Source organism: Myxine glutinosa, chromosome 10 (genome assembly GCF_964187855.1).
Source record: "Myxine glutinosa chromosome 10, kmMyxGlut1.1, whole genome shotgun sequence".
Classification (NCBI taxonomy): Eukaryota; Metazoa; Chordata; class Myxini; order Myxiniformes; family Myxinidae; genus Myxine; species Myxine glutinosa.
In genome coordinates, this window is record NC_136270.1 from 28,590,672 (window position 1) to 28,612,544 (window position 21,873).

The 21,873-nt window shown below is 40.7% G+C and overlaps 2 protein-coding genes across 3 annotated transcripts in view; one reads left to right on the forward strand and one right to left on the reverse strand.

The window, feature by feature from the left end:
* The first annotated feature begins 138 nt into the window (after positions 1-138).
* AGR3 (anterior gradient 3, protein disulphide isomerase family member) lies at positions 139-13,215 on the forward strand. 2 transcript variants are annotated; one of them, XM_068127223.2, is made up of 8 exons: positions 139-207; positions 2,028-2,161; positions 2,271-2,334; positions 5,642-5,694; positions 7,297-7,373; positions 7,463-7,529; positions 10,493-10,576; positions 12,969-13,215. In XM_068127223.2, the coding sequence occupies exons 2-8, from the start codon at positions 2,044-2,046 to the stop codon at positions 13,016-13,018; spliced, it is 513 nt and encodes a 170-aa protein (XP_067983324.2). In that variant the 5' UTR covers positions 139-207; positions 2,028-2,043; the 3' UTR covers positions 13,019-13,215. The 2 variants fall into 2 exon arrangements, with proteins under 2 accessions (XP_067983324.2, XP_067983323.2); XM_068127222.2 differs by lacking the exon at positions 139-207 and adding an exon at positions 404-459.
* LOC137434323 (tetraspanin-31) overlaps positions 12,863-21,873 on the reverse strand; it is a 15,796-nt gene continuing 6,785 nt past the window's right edge. The window contains exons 5-6 of the mRNA XM_068127221.2: positions 15,080-15,178; positions 12,863-14,934 (exon numbers count right to left, since the gene is read on the reverse strand). Coding sequence (XP_067983322.1) covers positions 14,860-14,934; positions 15,080-15,178 — 174 coding nt within the window. The 3' untranslated portion in view covers positions 12,863-14,859. The remainder of the gene's footprint in view (positions 14,935-15,079; positions 15,179-21,873) is intronic.

A 21,873-nucleotide genomic window follows, 5' to 3' on the forward strand; every position in this document is an offset into this window, starting at 1 on the left:
CATTATATCATGTACATTTATTTATGCGGTTTCCATTTCTCCGACTTTATTCGTTCAAACTTAAAACCACCCGACAGCGTGATGACGTCATAGCTGTCTCAGCAAGAAATCGGAATATATTGAAGCTATGGAGACCTATATAAAGCCCCATACAGGTGCATCGCAGTAAGACTTTACTTAAGTTGGCCACCTGTGGAGAGAAGTCAGGTAAACTCGTGAATTCTGCCTTATCCGCGATTTTTAGTTTGTACGATTATTTTAATTTTATGATGACGATGATTGAACAATGTTATAAATGCGGAAAATCCTTTAAAAGAAGTTAATTCCATTTTGATTTCTCGTTACCTCTGCCACTGAATGTGGATGGAGATTATGTTCTCATCCCTGTTTGTCTGTTTGTGAACAGGATATCTCGAAAATGTACGGACGGATTCGGACGAAATCTGGTGGACAGGTTGGGTGTGTGACAGGGGAGAATTGAATCGACTTTGGTGAAAATCCGGATCCGGATACGAGAAGTTTTTAATTTTTAAGATGATTTTACATCATTGAGAGATGCGGCAAAAAACCCCGAAAAAGAGCACGATATTTACCTCCGCCACCAAAGGTGGATGGAGGTTATGTTTTCACCCCTGTTTGTTTGTCTGTGAACAAAATATCTCGAAAAGTTGGGGACGGATTCGGACAAAATTTGGCAGAGATGTAGTGTATGTGACAAGGACGAAATGATTAGATTTTGGTGAAGATCCGGATTCGGATCCGGCTAATATAAGTTTTTAAAGTGATTCTTCAACATTGGGAGATCGGCCAAAACCGATACATCGCAGGATATCGCAAAAAGTTGTGGACGGATTTGGACGAAACTTGGTGGACCGGTTTGGTGTTTGACAAGGACGATTCGATTCGATTTTGGTGAAGATCTGAATATGGATTCGGATATGAGAATTATTTAATTTTTTAAGTGATTCTTCACCATTGGGAAATAGGGCCAAAAACGATACATAGCAGGATATCTCAAAAAGTTATGGATGGATTCGGACGAAATCTGGTGGAAAGGTTAGGTGTGTGATATGGGAGAATTGAATCGACTTTGGTGAAAATCCGGATCCGGATACGAGAAGTTTTTAATTTTTAAGATGATTTTACATCATTGAGAGATGGGGCAAAAAACCCCGAAAAAGAGCACGATATTTACCTCCGCCACCAAAGGTGGATGGAGGTTATGTTTTCACCCCTGTTTGTTTGTCTGTGAACAAAATATCTCAAAAAGTTGTGGACGGATTCGGACGAAATTTGGCAGAGATGTAGTGTATGTGACAAGTACGAAATGATTAGATTTTGGTAAAGATCTGGATTCGGATCCGGCTAATATAATTTTTTAAAGTGATTCTTCAACATTGGGAGATCGGCCAAAACCGATACATAGCAGGATATCGCAAAAGGTTGTGGACGGATTTAGACGAAACTTGGTGGACCGGTTTGATGTTTGACAAGGACGATTCGATTCGATTTTGGTGAAGATCTGAATATGGATTCGGATATGAGAATTATTTAATTTTTTAAGTGATTCTTCACCATTGGGAAATAGGGCCAAAAACGATACATAGCAGGATATCTCAAAAAGTTATGGATGGATTTGGATGAAACTTGTTGGACATGTTGTCTGTGTGACAAGGAAGAATCGATTCGATTTTGGTGAAGATCCGGATCCGGATCCAGGTAGTATAAATTTTTAAGCGATTCTTCACCATTGAGTGATATGGCCAACCAGGCGGTTTGCTCTCTACTGAGTGACGTTCTAGTTCAAAAAAGTTACGGACGGATTCGGACTGAACTTGGTAGATGAGTTCATTCGGTGACAAGAACAAGCCGATTAGATCTTGGTTCAGGTCCGAATCCAGATGTGGCCTATCAGTGGGACCCAAAAGGTAAACTGTTCAGCTTGGCGGAGGTGTATGCGCTCTACCGAGTGTCGTTGTTTTCGTGATGTTTTCAAACTGCTTTGTGTGTGTCATTTTGTTTCACAGCGAAAAGGAAACAATCATGAAATATTTCATCGTCTTCCTTGCCTGTTTCATCGTCGTGAGCGCAAACGATGCGAAGAAGAGTTCGGACAAGAAGACGAAGAAAATAAAACGAGAACCAGAGACTTTATCGAGGGGTAAAACAACCTGATATTCATTCACAGCCCTTGGACATCAACTAAAATGTAAGGCAACACGATCAGGGATCTTTACCTGTTGAAATATCTTTGTTTCATTTCTCTGCAGGTTGGGGTGATGCCCTTCAATGGGAGCAATCGTACGATGAGGGCCTGGTCCAAGCCTGGCGGACGTGAGTTCAATCCTGCACATTATGAGATATATTATCCTAGAAAATGGTTCAATCCTATAACATAATATGATGTGTATGGTGAAGGGGATTCAGAGATCTTTCCCTTTTCAAAAAATTTCAGAGATCAAATGATGACTTGTGTTTCTGTGGTATCAGGAAACTTGGCAACTAATAAGGGAAATGTGTGATGCCGATGAGCTACACAGTAAAGGACAAACATTGGGGGAGACGTTTTTGATTTAACCCCATAGACTATGATCAAGCCTTGTGGAGAGGGCCCTGCCAGGATAAATTGAACATCCCTGATTGGAAAAAGAAGAAGAAGCTTAAAAAAACAATCCCTAATATGAACACAATCAAATGGCAAATCCTGTGAAGTGTCTAAACATGTGAAGGCATCAAATGTACATGTGTTTGTATCTAAAACTGTGAAGGCGTCAAATGTACATGTGTTTGTATCAAACCCTGTGAAGGCTTCAAATGTACATGTGTTTGTATCTAAAACTGTGAAGGCATCAAATGTACATGTGTTACTACCTAACCCTGTGAAGACATCAAATGTACATGTGTTACTATCTAACCCTGTGAAGGCATCAAATGTACATGTGTTACTATCTAACCCTGTGAAGGCATCAAATGTACATGTGTTACTATCTAACCCTGTGAAGACATCAAATGTACATGTGTTAGTATCTAACCCTGTGAAGGCATCAAATGTATATGTGTTTGTATCTAAAACTGTGAAGGCATCAAATGTACATGTGTTACTACCTAACCCTGTGAAGGCATCAAATGTATATGTGTTTGTATCTAAAACTGTGAAGGCATCAAATGTACATGTGTTACTACCTAACCCTGTGAAGGCATCAAATGTATATGTGTTACGATCTAACCCTGTGAAGGCATCAAATGTACATGTGTTACTACCTAACCCTGTGAAGGCATCAAATGCACATGTGTTACTATCTAACCCTGTGAAGACATCAAATGTACATGTGTTACTATCTAACCCTGTGAAGGCATCAAATGTACATGTGTTACTATCTAACCCTGTGAAGGCATCAAATGTACATGTGTTATTATCCAACCCTGTGAAGGCATCAAATGTACATGTGTTACTACCTAACCCTGTGAAGGCATCAAATGTATATGTGTTACTATCTAACCATGTGAAGGCATCAAATGTACATGTGTTAGTATCTAACCCTGTGAAGGCAACAAATGTACATGTGTTTGTATCTAACCATGTGAAGGCATCAAATGTACATGTATTACTATCTAACCATGTGAAGGCATCAAATGTACATGTGTTAGTATCTAACCCTGTGAAGGCAACAAATGTACATGTGTTAGTATCTAACCCTGTGAAGGCATCAAATGTACATGTGTTACTACCTAACCCTGTGAAGGCATCAAATGTATATGTGTTACTATCTAACCATGTGAAGGCATCAAATGTACATGTTAGTATCTAACCCTGTGAAGGCAACAAATGTACATGTGTTTGTATCTAAAACTGTGAAGGCGTCAAATGTACATGTGTTTGTATCAAACCCTGTGAAGGCTTCAAATGTACATGTGTTTGTATCTAAAACTGTGAAGGCATCAAATGTACATGTGTTACTACCTAACCCTGTGAAGACATCAAATGTACATGTGTTACTATCTAACCCTGTGAAGACATCAAATGTACATGTGTTACTACCTAACCCTGTGAAGGCATCAAATGTACATGTGTTACTATCTAACCCTGTGAAGACATCAAATGTACATGTGTTACTATCTAACCCTGTGAAGGCATCAAATGTACATGTGTTACTATCTAACCCTGTGAAGGCATCAAATGTACATGTGTTATTATCCAACCCTGTGAAGGCATCAAATGTACATGTGTTACTACCTAACCCTGTGAAGGCATCAAATGTATATGTGTTACTATCTAACCATGTGAAGGCATCAAATGTACATGTGTTAGTATCTAACCCTGTGAAGGCAACAAATGTACATGTGTTTGTATCTAACCCTGTGAAGGCATCAAATGTACATGTGTTACTATCTAAACCTGTGAAGGCATCAAATGTGCATGCGTTAGTGTTTTGATTTTCCTTCCTGAGAGTTTGCTTCTGTATCCATCTTGTCCACCCCCTGCAATCTTCCCTACCACTCATCGTTACCCACATCCCTCGTTTGTCCATCTGTCGATTTTGTCTCCCAATCCTGCTGTTGGAGTTTTAGTCTCCCAATCCCGCCCAGCTCTTTCAGTTATTCCTTTCATGATGTTGCATCCTGATCCGTTCTATGATCTAACTCTTCCACAGGCCTCGACTTTGTACATAAAAAAACAACCTGTATCATGTCTTTGGCATCATCTAGTGCTTGACCTCATTGACGGACATTGAACCAATATTCTGTGGGACAACCTAATCCATATTTTTCCCAATGTGGAGTATATTTTGTTACAGTTCTTGAGTATTTATTGGCAGAGATTGGCTTTTCCGCAGCTCCCGACTTGTGTTCCCAGACTTGTTCGATGGTGTTCATGTCAGTACTCTGTCATGCCCAGATAAAGAACTACAGCCTCCTCCATCTCTTACAGCCAGAGATGGTTCTCAGCATATGGCACCTTTTCCTGCAGTAAATGATCCATACTGCAAAATAGCTCGCTGGTATAGTGGTAGATGGGTTTCCTTATGTACCAGTAAGGTATTTCAAAGTATGCAACACATTTACTGCAAGAAGATTTTGTCAAACGCCATGCGTCCAGAACCATTTCTGCCTTGAATTGATGGAGCGGACTCCAACTTCTGGCCAACATGAACGCCATCCAACACATCTGGCAACATGGATCAGGTACTGTGGAAAAGTCTACCAAGTAAGACACTAGAGCCACAAACGACATCTCCACATTTGGCAAAATTGATTGTTTTGTATCATGATTTGTTAGAATAATGTTTGTTGCCAATCAGGGGTGTTCATTTCATTCTGGCAGAGCTTACTGTATATTCTTTTTTAATGGAAATTGCCCCAAACAAGGCATAAAGCCACTCTAGGTAAGTGGCTGAGGGAAGGTTAAAAAAAGATAAGGATAAAGCAAAACAAAATAAAACAAATAAATAAAGAAAAAATAACAAGAAAACATCCAAGACATAGGAAGCAGCAGAAGTCAGGTTTAAAAAAAAGGTTATTTGGTGTTATTATTGTTGTTATTAACAAATTGTTAGTAATCACCATGTATCCATAGAAAATTGGTTCCTACATTTTAATTTGCTTAATCAGATGTTTTTGTTTTTTTTTGTCTTTTTTGCAGTAACAAGCCTTTGCTCGTTATTCATCATCGTAATGATTGCCCGCACAGTCAAGGTGAGCCCATGCGCACCTTTCATGTTGTTTTCAGGACTTTTGACGAGGGTTGTCAGTTAGTCCATGGCCATGCATACAAGTAGAAATCTAAAACGAGGGTCAGTTATCAATTTAAAGATCAACATTGTCAAAAAGCAAGTTTTGTTAATTTCGGTCAGTTTTAATTTGTGACAAGTCAGGAGACGACGATGGTTCACGAGCGAGCGGTATTCTTCGGTTCGATTTCCAAAATTCGGTTCGATTCCGACAACTTTGAAAATTTGACCTTTGTGACCTTGAAATGTCAAAACGAAGGTTACTGGCCTTGAAATGAGATAGAAAATAATGTATAATCAGTTATGACGTGAGTTAGCTACACAATACCGAAAATTCGGTTCGATTCCGACAACTTTGAAAATTTGACCTTTGTGACCTTGAAATGTCAAAACGAAGGTTACTGACCTTGAAATGAGATAGAAAATAATGTATAATCAGTTATGAGGTTAGTTAGCTACACAACATCGAAAATTCGGTTCGATTCCGACAACTTTGAAAATTTGACCTTTGTGACCTTCAAGGGTCAAAGGTCGAAGATTCTGAAACTTGTTGGAAAACTTCTATTTCATAATGTATGTGATAATATAAGATCATGTGCGACATTTCACCCTATCAGGAAGCGAACAATGTAATAAAACCATCAAAAATCGACTTTTCTAAATTTCGTGACCTTGTGACCTTGACCTTGGGGCGAAAATGAAAAATCGAGCTCCGTGTGGCTAGACACATGACATTGGCCTAACCAAATACCGAAACCCCTGTCAGATTCCACCAACTCCCTCGGAGAAGATGTAGCTTGAACTCGATTACCCCCTAAAAAGACATCTTTTTCGGGCGTGGCTCCGCCCACAATGGGCGCAATACGCCCACTCGAGGCAGGACACAACTAGATGATGATATCAACCTCCCACCCAAGTTTCATCAAGATCGGATGATATCATCGGGTAGTTATGCTGCGGACAGACACACACACAGACAGACAGACGCACACACATGACGAATATAGTGGTCACTTGATAACTCGTGAACCAATATAGTTATTTAATTTGAAGGTCAAAAGTTACGTGGAAAGACTGCGTTACCACTCCACTTGTTTTCAGGATGTTACAGGGGTAGGGAATTTTAACAGTGTCTTTCACGAAGGGTAGGAGCGTTATCGCCGGTACCCTGAACAAACTACTAAATTCTTGCCCAAATCAAGTCAAGGCTGTCCAGCGGTTCGTGAAACACTTAGGCCAAAGGCTTTCCCTGGTCAATCCCACAATAGTAGTAGTAGTAGTCATAGTTGCAGCAGTGGTAGTAATAGTACTATTACTCCTAGTTGTAGTAGTCATAGTAGTAGTAGTAGTAGTTGTATCAGTGCTACTAGTATTAGTTGTAGCAGTGGTAGTCATAGTAGTTGGAGTCGTAGTAGTAGTGGTGGTAGTCATAGTAGTAGTAGTAGTTGTATCAGTGCTACTAGTATTAGTTGTAGCAGTGGTAGTCGTAGTAGTAGTGGAGACACTATACAGACATACATTACATGTATAAAAATCATGTTTTAATTTTCATTCATTCAATTCACAGCATTGAAAAAAGCATTTGCTCAGGATGACGAAATTCAGAAAATGGCCGATGAACATTTTGTGATGCTCAACGTCATGGTAAGATTTGGAATTCCTTCAAATGTGAAAAATTGCTTCTGGTGATGCAAAGTCTGAAATGATACTGATGGATGGCTACTTGTTTCTAGAATGAACTTTCTGACAAAAATATGCAACCGGATGAGATGGCATATGTTCCCAGGATTTTGTTTGTAGGTATGTTCTTTTCATTACTCATACAAACACTATTTTGGTTTTCTGCTGCTCCAACGTGCTACATTCAAAATACCATTGTATAACTGATAATAAAACACAGTTTGTGTGTGTGTGTGTGTGTGTGTGTGTGTGTGTGTGTGTGTGTGTGTGTGTGTGTGTGTGTGTGTGTGTGTGTGTGTGTAATGTTACCGATAGACTCCTAAATGGAGAGGCTTACGTGCTTGATATTTGGCATAGACATGGCCATTGAGCCTGGGACGAACATGGCCGAACTCAAAATATTTGACGATCCATATTTTTTATTCATATTTACCTCAGCGCATTTCAGCGCACGGAATCAACGGAATCAGAGCAGGTGGGCGCTGATTCGCTCAGAGCGATCACGTGATGACGCTATGACGCTATGAAGGCTATGACCGATATGACGCTATGAAGGCTATGACGCTATGACGCTATGAAAAAAAAAATCGCTATGACGCTATGAAACGCTATGAACGATATGACGCTATGAACGCTATGACGCTATGAAAAAAAAAATCGCTATGACGCTATGAAACGCTGACGCTATGAACGCTATGACGCTATGAAAAAAAAAATCGCTTTGACGCTATGAAACGCTGACGCTATGACGCTATGAAAAAAAATCGCTATGACGCTATGAAACGCTGACGCTATGAATGCTATGACGCTATGAAAAAAAAAATCGCTTTGACGCTATGAAACGCTGACGCTATGACGCTATGAAAAAAAATCGCTATGACGCTATGATGCTATGAAAAAAAATCGCTATGACGCTATGAAACGCTGACGCTATGAATGCTATGACGCTATGAAAAAAAAAATCGCTATGACGCTATGACGCTATGATGCTATGAAAAAAAATCGCTATGAAACGCGATGAACGCTGACGCTATGAAAAAAAAAATCGCTATGACGCTATGAAAAAAAAAATCGCTCGCTCTGCCAAGGGGCTCGCTCCCCCCCCCCCCCGTTCCCCTCCCCCCCGTTCCCCTCCCCTCCCCTTCCCCCTCCCCTCCCCTTCCCCCTCCCCTCCCCTTCCCCCTCCCCCTCCCCTCCCCCTCCCCTCCCCCACCCGGCAATGCCGGGTACTTCTGCTAGTAACTGATAATGTGTTCAGGGTGGGTTTGATGCTCACTCTTCTTCTTCTTCGTTTGCGGCACAAGCCTGCGGGCAGCATCATTGGCTGAGCGTGGCTGTGCCTCGCTGATGCAATGCCCTCTGTTGGTTATGGCAGGAATTTGTAATTTTTTGAAGGTGTCGGCGATACTTCGCCCTCTTCACCAAGGACACTGTGCAATCCACCTACGAATGCTGGCAGACGGGACTCCGTTTAACGTCCATCCGAGGGACGGAACACACATTGATGAAATCACCATGCCCCTGTTAAATACTGGGACGACAGTTTAGAGCAGGGTTGGGCTAATGTGCAAAGGCTGTCAACTCGAACCTGGGTTCTTCACCATCTATCTATAATTCCAGTAATCTCTGTCTGTACGTTTGTACGTTTGTCTGTGACCGCTGTTTCTCGACAACCACGGGTCCGATATACTTTTAACTTGCCAGGTATATTGCTGGGGACCCGAGGATGTGCCTTTTCAAGGTTTCATATTAATCGGACAATTACTTACCGAGCTATGTCCAAAAAACGATTCAACCAATCAGAGAGCAGCGAACGATCGCGTGTGCCGAACGTGGCGGGCACACTCTGCCTCGGATGGCACATTTGAGAGCGTATTCATTTATTTCACGTTTGCAAACTATGTTGGCGTTAAACTATGTTTTACAACTAATAAAAACGAATTTGCGATTCATTCGCTTTCCTGCGCGTTTGTGCAATGTGCACGCGATGGCGATTTCTTTACCAAACTCCGGAAGCCGTTCGCTTTGGACCAAACCATTGCATGTAAATAGAGGGGGGGGATTGTCACCACTCGCAAGCCGTTCGCTTTGGACCAAACCATTTCATGTAAATAGAGGGGGGGGGGATATAATTTTAGATATAGATATAGTACGGGCATGCCCTAGTTCCATTAAATAAGTGAAACAAAATTTAATCAGCTCTGATTTGCCTCACACTGAGAAAAAAAAGGGAAAATTGCAATTACGATTAAATGTATTGGGGGTGCAAAGCAAAAATTAAACACCTCGATGTCTGTGACATTTACCATGGTAATTGCTTTCACATTTACATCTTGGAGACCAAAATGCATATTATTGAGCAAATATTCCTCCAACGATGCATGGGCAAGATTTCTGTAATCTACATCTCCCATGCAATTCCCTTTCCTGGATTAACCTTTTAACGACGTAAAGCCAGTGGGACCTACTCACAGAACTTCCCATCTGGACTTAAAGCCAGGAGGAGCTGTGCGCTCATATTCTTCAATCATCTCTTTAGTCGTGTATTATAAACAGCGGGCGGTGGCCATGGCGGTGTAGTGTCCTTCACAAGTTCAAGAACTGAATGTTTCCAAAGGACATTCTTCCAATGTTCACATATTATGTATTCCATTTGATTGCCTTGGTATCAGATTGGTAAAATAAAGATTTACAAATAAACTTACTTTTAATAATTTACTTAGTTTATTATGGCAGGACACCAATTGTGCCTTTTTGCAACAATGTAACAATTTATTTAACAATTTAATATTTACCAACAATAATATTTAATATTCATTAATTATTAATATTTAAATATTTAATAAATATTTAAATATTCAATAAATATTTCATATGTAACAATGTTTATTGTATTTTTGTAACAATTTACCAACCCCATCCAAATGAGCCTCATTTATTCACTGTACGACACAAAGCTGTGCAAGATATCAGATTCATGACAACCGTTTGAGTTCTCGTTTTAAAAGAGAAGAGACTAACACAATGATACTTATGGAGAAGTTTCATTAATGACTAATGAGATCATCCTGGTTTGCTTGCAGATCCAAGCATGGCTGTGCGTGCTGACATTGTGGGTCGCTATGGACATCGCCTTTACGCTTACGACCCTGCGGACATGGAGCTGTGTAAGTAAAAGTATTTTAAAAAATAAACATTCAAAAGCTCTGAGCGTCGGGTTCACCTGTCTGATGGTGAACCCCATGTTGTTAAAGTAATTTTTCTTGCTCATTTACTTATGGTGCACAATAACACTGTCGTCCATATTGCACCTACCTTGTCACAATATCGCCAGTCATTCCAAAAACGATATTCCACTTTGTCGTATTACATCACAAAGTGCCCCATCCCTAGGATGGTCTCCTATCTGCTAGCATTAGTTGGTACAAGCTACAGATATAACGTGATGTTTACAAAAAGAAGGCGTGTTATCGCCGGCACCCTGAACAAATTTCAAATACCTGCCACCTTCAGTCGAACGTCAAGCCTGGCCAGCCAGTTGGTGTATGACTCGAGACAAAAAAACTTTTCCGGCTGACCACAATAATCACAGATACTTTGTCTCATGGAGGCCTTGATTATGGACGATAGGCAAAAAGTAGAATGCAGAAAGTCACTTTCTGGGCCATGTGGTAGTTAGCTGGAGTACTTTCAGTACTAATTTGAGTTACATTTGGCAGGTCCTACTGTAGTACTTATTTTGAATAAATTTACTTATTTTATTATGGCAGGACACTATTTGTGCCTTTTTGTAGCAATGGACATTACGGCCCCCATCCAAATGAACCTCATTTATTCACTGTACGATTCATCACAAGTAAACCTGTCTACCCTTGGCCTAAATACAGTGCATTCAGAAAGTATTCAGACCCCTTCACTTTTTTCACATTTTCTTATGTTGCAGCCTTATGCTGAAATCGTTTAAATTAATTTTTTTCCCTCATCAATCTACACTCAATACCCCACAATGACAAAGAGAAAACAGGATTTTAGAAAGTTTTGCAAATTAAAAAAAAAAAAAAAACTGAAATATCACATTGACATAAGTATTCATACCCTTTGCTTTGACACTTGAAATTTAGCTCAGGTGCCTCCCATTTATCTTGATCATCTTTGAGATGTTTCTACACCTTGATTGGAGTCCACCTGTGGTAAATTCAATTGATTGGACATGATTTGGAAAGGCACACACCTGTCTTTACAAGGTCTCACAGCTGACAATGCATATCAGAGCAAAAACCAAGCCATGGGGTCGAAGGAACTGCCTGCAGAGCTCAGAGACAGGATTGTGTCGAGGCACAGATCTGGCGAAGCCTACAAAATAATCTCTGCTGCATTGAAGGTTCCCAAGAGCACAGTGGCCTCCATAATTCTTAAATGGAAGCAGTTTGGAACAACCAGGACTCTTCCTCGAGCTGGCCGCCCGGCAAAACTGAGCAATTGGGGGAGAAGGACCTTGATAATAGAGGTGACCAAGAACCCGATGGTCACTGGCTGAGCTCCAGAGATCCTGTGTGGAGATGGGAGAAACTTCCAGATGGACAACCATCCCTGCAACACTCCACCGATCTGGGCTTTATGGCAGAGTGGCCAGACGGAAACCTCTCCTCAGTGAAAGACACATGAAAGCCCGCTTGGAGTTTGCAAAAAAGCACCTCAAGGATTCTCAGACTGAGAAACAAGATTCTGTGTCACAATCCTGTCTCTGAGCTCTGCAGGCAGCTCCTTCGACCTCATGGCTTGGTTTTTGCTCTGATATGCATCGTCAGCTGTGAGACCTTATATAGACAGGTGTGTGCCTTTCAATCATGTCCAATCAATTGAATTTACCACAGGTGGATTCCAATCAAGGTGCAGAAACATCTCAAAGATGATCAAGAGAAATGGGAGGCACCTGAGCTAAATTTCAAGTGTCATAGCAAAGGGTATGAATACTTGTGTCAATGTGATATTTCAGTTTTTTATTTTTTTAAAAATTTGCAAAACTTCCTAAAATCCTGTTTTCTCTTTGTCATTATGGGGTATCGAGTGTAGATTGATGAGGGAAAAATGAACTTAAACGATTTCAGCATAAGGCTGCAACATAACAAAATGTGAAAAAGTGAAAGGGTCTGAATACTTTCTGAATGCACTGTATAAACTCTCACCTTGGTGTTTCACAGGAAGGATGATTCATCATTGTGTGTCATCGCTCGGATAGACGTTAAACTAGGTATCCCATCCGCTGGCATTGATTGGTTATGTTAAATATCCCACGGTGTCCCTCGCGAAGAGTACGCAAAGTCACTGGCACCATGACCAAATTCCAAATTTCTGCCCTGAATGTTTGAGTTGTAGTAGCGACCCGAACAGGCCTGCCACCATATTAACCGCTTCAGCAGCACCAACACTGCAACATGCATGGTACATGAAGATGAGTATTGTTACATTTTATTAGACATGGAAATGTACATCAGTAGAAAAAGATAAAAGTTGACAAATACAACCATTTAACATGCTTCTTCTGTTTGGTTTCCCCAGTGAGAGACAACATGAAGAAGGCCTTGAAGTTTCTCAAATCGGAATTATGAGCATAATTGAAGATGGGATACGAATACGAGAACATTTCAAAAGGAAATCACAATGCGCTCAATTTCTGATACGACTGATACAGCTTGTCTGAAAGAAATTAACTTGTTTGTATTTAACCGTTTGAATTTTTTTTTCCTGTCCTCCAATGTTTAACAAATGCAAGTTGACATCATTTAATAAACATCAACGGTCTTGATTTTTTTTTTCTAGTGTATTTTATTGCCCCGAATTTGAAAATGTTGTAATACGAGCGTGAATATGGGCCTGAGATGTTTTCCCCGGAGGAACGCAATTTTTTTTGTGTGCGTGTTCCTGTTCACAGAGTATAGTAATTATACATCTTCTTCCGTTTTGCAGCCATAAACGAATTATTACCTGTGCAAGTCAGATAACGGTTCCCCCTGCAATCTATTACTACCACCTTCTCATCGGTCGGGGAGCGATTTTGTCCTGACGTTCCACTGAAAGAGATTTAAGTTAGGAAATTGTAACTTGCTCAGGTTGCATCAGTGATAACTCACGTACGTTTTTATGAAAGACGATGTGAGATCTTCAAAATCAAACAAACAACCTGTGGTGGTAGACAGGTCCTCCAGCTTAACATCCTCGTGTGCGTACCTCTAGGTCATCCTGCTGGCAGACCTATCCCTATAGATAACAATTTTCATCCATAACATACCTTCATGTGGGGAGTAATGTTCATCTATAAAGAGCAGATGAAGTGGAAAGAGATCCAAGAAAATCTTCAATGTACATCAACTCTCATTCTAATATGACAACTCCATAATTATGTAATGACAAAAATATTTATACCACAAGATAAACACAATAATGTACACTCAAGAGATTTGTTGTAATCGAGAGTTAATCACTGCATGTTTGCAATCGATAAATAAAAACACGATTCTGAAACATATGGGGACAGTTTCAAAAAAAAAAGAAGAAGTAGTTTACACGCTGCGGTGGGAATAAACGGCATCTAAAACGATAAATTTGATTAGTTAAGAACAGCTTCAAAAACACGTGCCATGGTCAATCTTCACAAGAATAATATTAGTCTTTTCCATGGTCATGAATCAGGTTCAACATGCAAAAACATATTTAACCGAATATAACCACATCTACTAACCTACGTCTGAAGAAGCACTTGATACGACAATTTGCAAAACCTACACCTTTCAAAACAAAGTAACAAGTAGTTGATGCATTTTACCGCAGAAATCGATTTGCTGCAAACCAATAAAAATTGACATTTATAACCACCTGATGCAAAACATGGCAAATGTATTATACAAATATTTCACAACTCTCAAAACCCCCTATTGCTTCACGTATTCAACAATCAAAGGCATCTTTGGATGTTACCTTAGTTAATGTAGTTACCTCTGAGTCCTGAGTTTTCTACCATGTTTTGCAACGGATTGCGTATTTTAGATTTCATTCCTTCAGTTTTTGATACCATTTAAAAAAAAAGTGTCAAACCATTCACTGTAAACTTGAATCACATAGGAATACAAATGGTGTGTACCACCAAGATATTGCATGTCAAACATCTTCAGACATCCACAATAGAGCAGCATAGGAAGCATAATTACACGAGACAAAAAGTAAAAAGGAGAGTGAAAAATTGATGGAACAGGAAGAAACGGATAAAAGTTATATGGTACGAGTATGCTAGTATGATAAGCACATAATTCTGGTGAAAATGAGGCTGCATATGATTGTGTAGGCCATGTGTAGTCACAAAATCGTCTTTTGACCTTTCACACAGGTTTCAATGATTATGGGGCAGGTTTTGATCTAATGCTTGGGGTAAGACCTTTTCCAGTTGGTACTGCAATTACAGGAAAGCATTGGGGTCAGCCTCTGGGTTCTTCAGGTTCCTATATCGCCAAGTGAGCCACACACTCAAGATCTGCTCAAAAGGAAAGACATATAGGAGAAAAGAAAAAGTACACATCAGCAGATAAGTCTAATTGTGGAGGGATATATGGTAAAACTATGGCCTCAAAAATAATAAGCACGTATTAAAAACAAAACACACAAACACAATGACTGACCTCAGTAAAAGCGAAGAACAAGCCCACACCACCAGCGACCTGCAGGACTTGGTCTAGAAAGATTTGCAGCACCTCAAGGCATGGAGACAAGGGCTGTCCCTACAAGAAAGCATCATCGACATTGCAAAATGAAGAATTAAATATTATACACCAATAGCAGTGATGGTAATACATTAAAAAAAAAATAATAAAAAAGGAAAACAAGAAACAGAAATCAGGAGAACATTTCATAACGAAAGTACAAAACAAGTCCAGAGAATTTTTAAGGATTGGAGTGACCTGAACACGAGCACCAATACTGCAAGATTAAGCATAAAAAAAGACAAACTTTAGAGCAGATATACAAGAAAACACTAAGGTAATCACGAGGATTGAAAGTGAAAGGTACAGTACATTTTGGCAATATGCCAACGTGTGATGCCGCAACAATATCAGAGAGTACGCCAGTACTCTATGTACGGATGGCGCAGGAAAAAACGTCGGTCCCATCTGCTACATGCAAAACTAAAGTTGGATTATCTTCTTTAAAAACTCGCTTAGGCTACATATGAGAGCCTACCTGGTCTGTTCAGCCGATTGTCGAGGTAGGGATCACTGTTCAGTTCTCCAGACCAAGGGAAAAGCAAAATAAAGCCAAAAAAACGAGATCGCTCAAACCCGGGAATTCATCTTCTTGTTCATAATAATAATAATAATAATAATAATAATAATAATAATAAACTTCTTCAGACGGCATATTTCCGAGCTGCCTCTATCAATGGCAATGATTCTGCTACCATTCGATAGAGTTTTTCTTCCTGCAACACCCTTTGGTATTATAATGCTCATAGCTTGAAAGGATTCCTCGAAATGTACGGAAAACGCCATTCCTATGTAAAAGAATGGGACTGGGGTAGGCGTGGCTATTACTGTCAATCAGCTTGATGGGGGCGGAGCTGCTAGACACATTTGCCTCAGTGTCGGCGTTATGCGTGATAATGTTATAATGTTATAATGTTACTTGGCATCAAATAATATCAGCAGAAATATAATGTCTCAGGAATTGCCTTGTTTTTCATTGTTACATTTATGAAAATAAAATAATAGCGAGGTACCAGTGCGATACATGGGACACGTGATTACGATCCCTCTATTCGCGGGTCAAGGTAAAAGCAAACCACGTGATCAATAAACCTTCGAGTCACGGTTTCTCCACGCCACATTCGTTACGTCGGTGCATCACTGATGGTGTCGTATAAACAGCCTGAACAAGGAATCCACCGGAATTGAATCTACTATAAATGGAGGTGTGTGTGTGTGTCATACGTTTTCACATCTATTAATGAATTACGTACTATTCAAATGTGCCTTTTAACCCATTAAACTGCTGAGACCCCTTAGACCTTGGAAGACCCTTCAACACTTGACCCAAAAGACCCCCCCCCCCCCCAAGGACCCAAATAACCCAAAAGTCCTTGATGACCGAAAAGACCCAGATGACCAAAAGACCCTTGAGGACCCAAAATACCCCAAACACCCAAAAGCCCCCAATTAAAATTTGGTCCAATGGACCAACAGGTCCCCTCGTTTAATAAATATTTGAACTGACATTTAGTGTTCCTTTAATCTTTGTTTTGGCATACTGCATCGCCTGGAGTGGTCAATTAATTGATATTTAAATATAAAGATCCTAGTCTCCTTATGTCTATGCCCTATTAGTATTACCTATGGCTACTGGGGTTGGGGATTTGGGGGAGGAAGGTGGAAGCAAGGGGTGGAGGGGGAACAATTATGTTATTAAAAAAGAAAAAAGAAAAAAAACATTATGCCAGACACCCTCAGTGCGCCACTCGTGAGCACGTCTATAAAGTTTGTATGACAACATTTGTAAATCAGTAGTAGAACATCATCTACACAAATATTATAATAATTATTCAGACGGTGTGTATTTCTGAGCTGGGCCTCTCTCAATGGCAATGACTGGAGTTTTACTTGGTGCAGAATCCTTTGCTATCATTTGTTTCTCCAGTTAATTTATACAGTTAAATATTTACAGATACTCTTTGCAAGCGTGTTCTCTCGTACTCAACCAACGCCATCGTAGTTTGGCAAGGCCACGCCCTTCCCCACGCTTACTCGATCAACCCTGAACCTTGCTATGCGCATGCGCAGATAAGAAAGCGTGTCACGTGTACAGTGTGTTTGACTAACATCTTTCTGATGACATATAGCGATGTATTTTTGTCTGGCGAGAATCTACTGAAGTATTACTGAGGTCTTCTGATTTCCTAGAACCAGGATTTGGATACCACAGATAAATACTTGTATCTTGTCTTGATAAAGTTCTTCATTGAAGTTAATTTTACAAAACTATTATTATCAGAGTGCGATGGCACTGTCGACTCTACGTACCAACGTCGGGATGACACGGATTTAAAAAACAAAAAAATGTCGGCCCCACCCACTGATACAAAACAAAGGTTGGAGTATCTTGTCGTCCTCATAGCGGTTTATCGAGGACATTTGCATTTTGAGTGTATAATAAGTTTTATTGACACCAAGTGAACAAAACAGTAAAACCCACGAGTGTCTTTCACGTGTCCGGCTATGCAGAAATTCCTCGAGAGGCTCTGCCCCTCCACTCTGTCCCCACCCTATTGGTTAGAGCGAAACCACATAAGTGATTTTGAGCATTTCTAAGTGCAGGTCCTTGTGTGGCCTGAGGCTGAATGAAGACATTGCTCTTTGAGAAACGAGCAATAAGACAGAGCTGCAAGATACAGTCAGGGTTACGCAAGACAATATAGGAACATGTGCAGTGTTTGACTTTGCTGACGAAGATATCTTGGCACTTTTGCTCCAAGATTGGGTATCCTCTGAGTACCGTACCATTGTGTTATTCCACATTGTAAAAAATTACAGAAACAAGTGAATAAAAAAATTTATGCTAAATTAAAAAAGGCAATGTAGGGACGACAAACTACAGTCTAAAAAAGGTTCTAAACAAGATAGGGATGATGTTGGTTTAGAGAGTAGCTAACAGTATTGCCATCACATAACAATCCCTACATCACTGCCTCATTTACACTTAATATATTGTAACGAATTTGAGAAAGTGTAAAGAATGTGAGAATTATGGTTTTGTTGTGTGGAAATGTCACCCTCCGTAATGTAAAGAAAGGTCGAAGCTCGTCCTCTTAGTTAATTCCATAAACCTACACGTAGGGCACCATATATCCTTTTAAATAGTTATTCCCTTATTCTATGTAGTTTAAGGCTGTGTTTCCCAATATTTTGACTCTCCATTGCACCGAATTAAATAAGAGTAGGTCCCATCTGCAAAGTGTCAGGTTTGGATGGTTTTCGCCGCAAATGGACTCCATTGAGCATGCGGTCGGTACGGAGAAGAAAGGCGTCTCCGCACCTCGTCATAGAGGGGAGGAGTGAGTCGGGCCCGCTCAACCAACCCAGCACGAAGGGGTTTGGCTTGAGCGGGCGGAGAGAGAACGATCTGGGAGGTTCGCAAAGGTTCAAGGGTGGGGCTTATATAACCCGCGGGAGACGCCCCCCCCACCTGAGATGCGCTGGAGATGAGCAGATGAGTCCAAGCAGCCGTGATACGTGCCGCGCTGCAGGAAATACAGACCGAGGCAACGCAAGGTGCGCGCGACGCAGCAGTGCATAAAGAGGAACTTCGCCCGCGCAGTTTGAAACCGCGGGAGTTCGCACGACCGCGGCGCCTTCCGGCCCAACCGTGCCGTCCCCGCTGAACCTTCCTTGCCTCTCAAAGCCATCCACCCCAAGCCATTCATTCCTGCCTGCATTCCCCGTGTAAGTGTGATCGTTCGTCTTTCTTTCACGTTGTCCTGGGGTATTAATTAAGCTTGTATAGGTAAGCTAAGGTGCACTGTGTCTGCTTCTTCTTCTTCTTTTATTTTATTATTCTTCCTCCTCCTTGGTTTCTTTTAATTGTGTAAATATTAGTAATAAATTATATTTGTTCTTCCTACCTTCGTCTTCTTCTTCACATTCGGTCGCTTTAGTGATTTCCCCCATCGAGGGTCCGTGGCGCGATTCGGCCGACGAAGATAAATCGGGTCAGTCTTGGTAACCGACTCACGGTGCAGTTCGCTTCGCTCGGCGCAACTAGTCCATTACGCTGCGACCGTGGGCGGGGGAGTATTTCCTTGCGTACCGGTAGGTGCTGGTATTTAGGTCATAGGACGGTTGGGCCTAATACCCTACCCAGCGCTGACCGGGCGTGACATCATACCCCCAGGACCACGTCGGTCAGTCATATAAACGAGGGGACTAATCCCCCCTTGGTAAGTGGGGAAGGCCGACGTTGGATTCCGTAACAATATATATATATATGATGGGAGCGGAGTGCGCGTGAGCGCACGCACGCATGCACGCACGCACGGTACAGTTCACCATATATTATGATAGTATACTGGCAGAGTACTGGAAAGGTTCAGCAGAGGACCTGGGTTTGATTCCTGGTCCAAGCATACAATTCCATTTATATATTGGTATTTTATTTGTCTCCTACTGGTCCCATTGACATTGTGTACTGGTCCAGTATTTCACTTTCCTTATTGAAACCAGTACATCCGACTGGTCAATTCCCTACAAGATTTTAAATGGGATTTACCCTATAGCTTATCTATGGGCTTTTTGACATGGGCATTATTGTGCCAGTGTACTCAGGAGTTAACATTACAAGATTCAAATCACTTATCCATATAATAATTATCAAATCACTTATCCACAATCTTATCCACATAAATCACTTATCCACATAATCAGTCACATAAATCACTTATCCAATCAAATTAGAACCCTGGTGTTGGGCTAGCGGCTAGGGTGCCGGCTTAGGATCCTAGGATCCTGGGTTCGAATCCCGGTCAATCGCTGAATTAACACCAGGGGGGTTGACTCAGCCTGTCATCCTTCCGAGGTCGGCTAATTGAGTACCAGTTCACTGGTAATTCCCTGTTTGTCGTTAAAGGCGGCAAAAAGGGTTGGCGTCAGGAAGGGCATCCGGCCGTAAAACATTGCTTCAAAAAGGGGACCGAAAAACAACAACAACCACGGTTCCCGAAAAAGGCCAACCCCCGCTTTGCGGGGAAAAATGGCCTCTAAAGGTGGTTATTATCCACATAATACTTATCCAGCTTATCCCTATAATAATGTCTGCCTGAGATATTGGCCAGATGAGAAAGGAAATAAATAAGTACTTAATAAATTGATTATAATTAATCAATTAATAAAAAAGTTTAAAATACCCTTTTTGCCAAAGCACGTGCTCACTATTGTGCCGAAATTTCAGCTTCCTAGCTCAAAGGATGGCTGAGATATCACCCAGGCAAACAAACAAACAAAAAGAAAACAAGAAAGAAAACAAACGGAGTGAAAACAAAGTACTTCCCCACAGCACGCTTAATCGCCGGGCCCATTTCAGTGCCCGACGATGACGTCATGCAGCGGCTGGAGATGGAACAGGAAAGGAGCCGCGTACAGAAATCGTTGTATTTCCATTGGTTTGGTTGTAATATAATTTTAAAACCAGAGGTCGACTTTGTGGACAGCTTGTACTTCATTCATAAGACTAAAACTATCTTCATATAATCCATGGTAAATTTACCCAAACAAATGTTTTGAATAAATCAATAAGTTATTAAATTCAATTTTGTCTCTTCTTTTATTCAAGTGACAGGTGCATACAACACCTCAAGACATTCCTTATTTAACCTCACAGTTTTGAGCTCTTTCAACCAGCGCAAGAATGAAAGGCCTCGTTTTATATCGTGGTATTTTAAACCACGGTCTTCTGCGAGCAATACAATAATTCTGCATTATGTTGTGTCGGTTTGGTGGTTTCTGTGCAATAACAAGAGAAAAATGACCACAGTGTGGTCACCAGCTGCGACGTGTAGAATCATGAGGATATCCGTTGCAATATGCGCTACCAAATTCGACCAGTCATTAAATTATACGCATGCACTAGCGTCTTTTTGTCTTTCAGTTCTGGTCTTGTCCTTTATTTTGCGACGCAACATGCTTCATCAACTAATTACATATAATGTATGGACGTGAATGTTATTTCTGTTAATGTTAGTTCATTAATGTTATTTATCAATGTTAATTCTGGGTGGCAGAGGGATAATTTGAAACGGGCTTGGTCGGTAGGGGAAGTCCGAGTGTATGCACATGCGATATTCAATAATTACACCTAATTTGTGTCAAGTTCTGTGAAACGAGATTGATATGAAAACATTCATGTTGTCTTTGTTGCTAAATTTATTCTGGTTTCTTCAAACAAATCGCGATTTTAGTCCGCGATGTTCTTACCTCATAGCAACGCACGCCCGAGTGTATGCGCATGCGCTATTCAATAATTACACCTAATTTGTGTCAAGTTCTGTGAAACGAGATTGATATGAAAACATTCATGTTGTCTTTGTTGCTAAATTTATTCTGGTTTCTTCAATCAAATCGCGATTTTAGTCCGCGATGTTCTTACCTCATACCAACGCACGTCCGAGTGTATGCGCATGCGCTATTCAAAAAGGCACCCCAACAACAAGAACAACAACGCGGTCCTCTCATAGAGCTGCTCGTCGCAGCTAAAAAATGAAAGCAACAAATTCTAGATCAGGTATTGACTACAGCGCAGCCCTTTTTGGATTTTGTATGGAACAGGAATGCCATGATATGTACATGTACATTTGAGTAAAACAATTCTTTGTACAGACTTAGTTATTTTGTCTGTGTCAACATTTGCGAGCATGGACATTTGCTCACCAACCATG

What these genes read in the sequence shown, in the direction of transcription:
- AGR3 (XM_068127222.2), top strand. Translation starts at nt 419, where the DNA reads ATGTACGGACGGATTCGGACGAAATCTGGTGGACAGGTTGG. An exon ending in CTGGTCCAAGCCTGGCGGAC is followed by an intron (nt 2,335 to 5,641) that starts GTGAGTTCAATC and finishes TCTTTTTTGCAG; the next exon opens with TAACAAGCCTTTGCTCGTTA. An exon ending in CCCTGCGGACATGGAGCTGT is followed by an intron (nt 10,577 to 12,968) that starts GTAAGTAAAAGT and finishes TGGTTTCCCCAG; the next exon opens with TGAGAGACAACATGAAGAAG.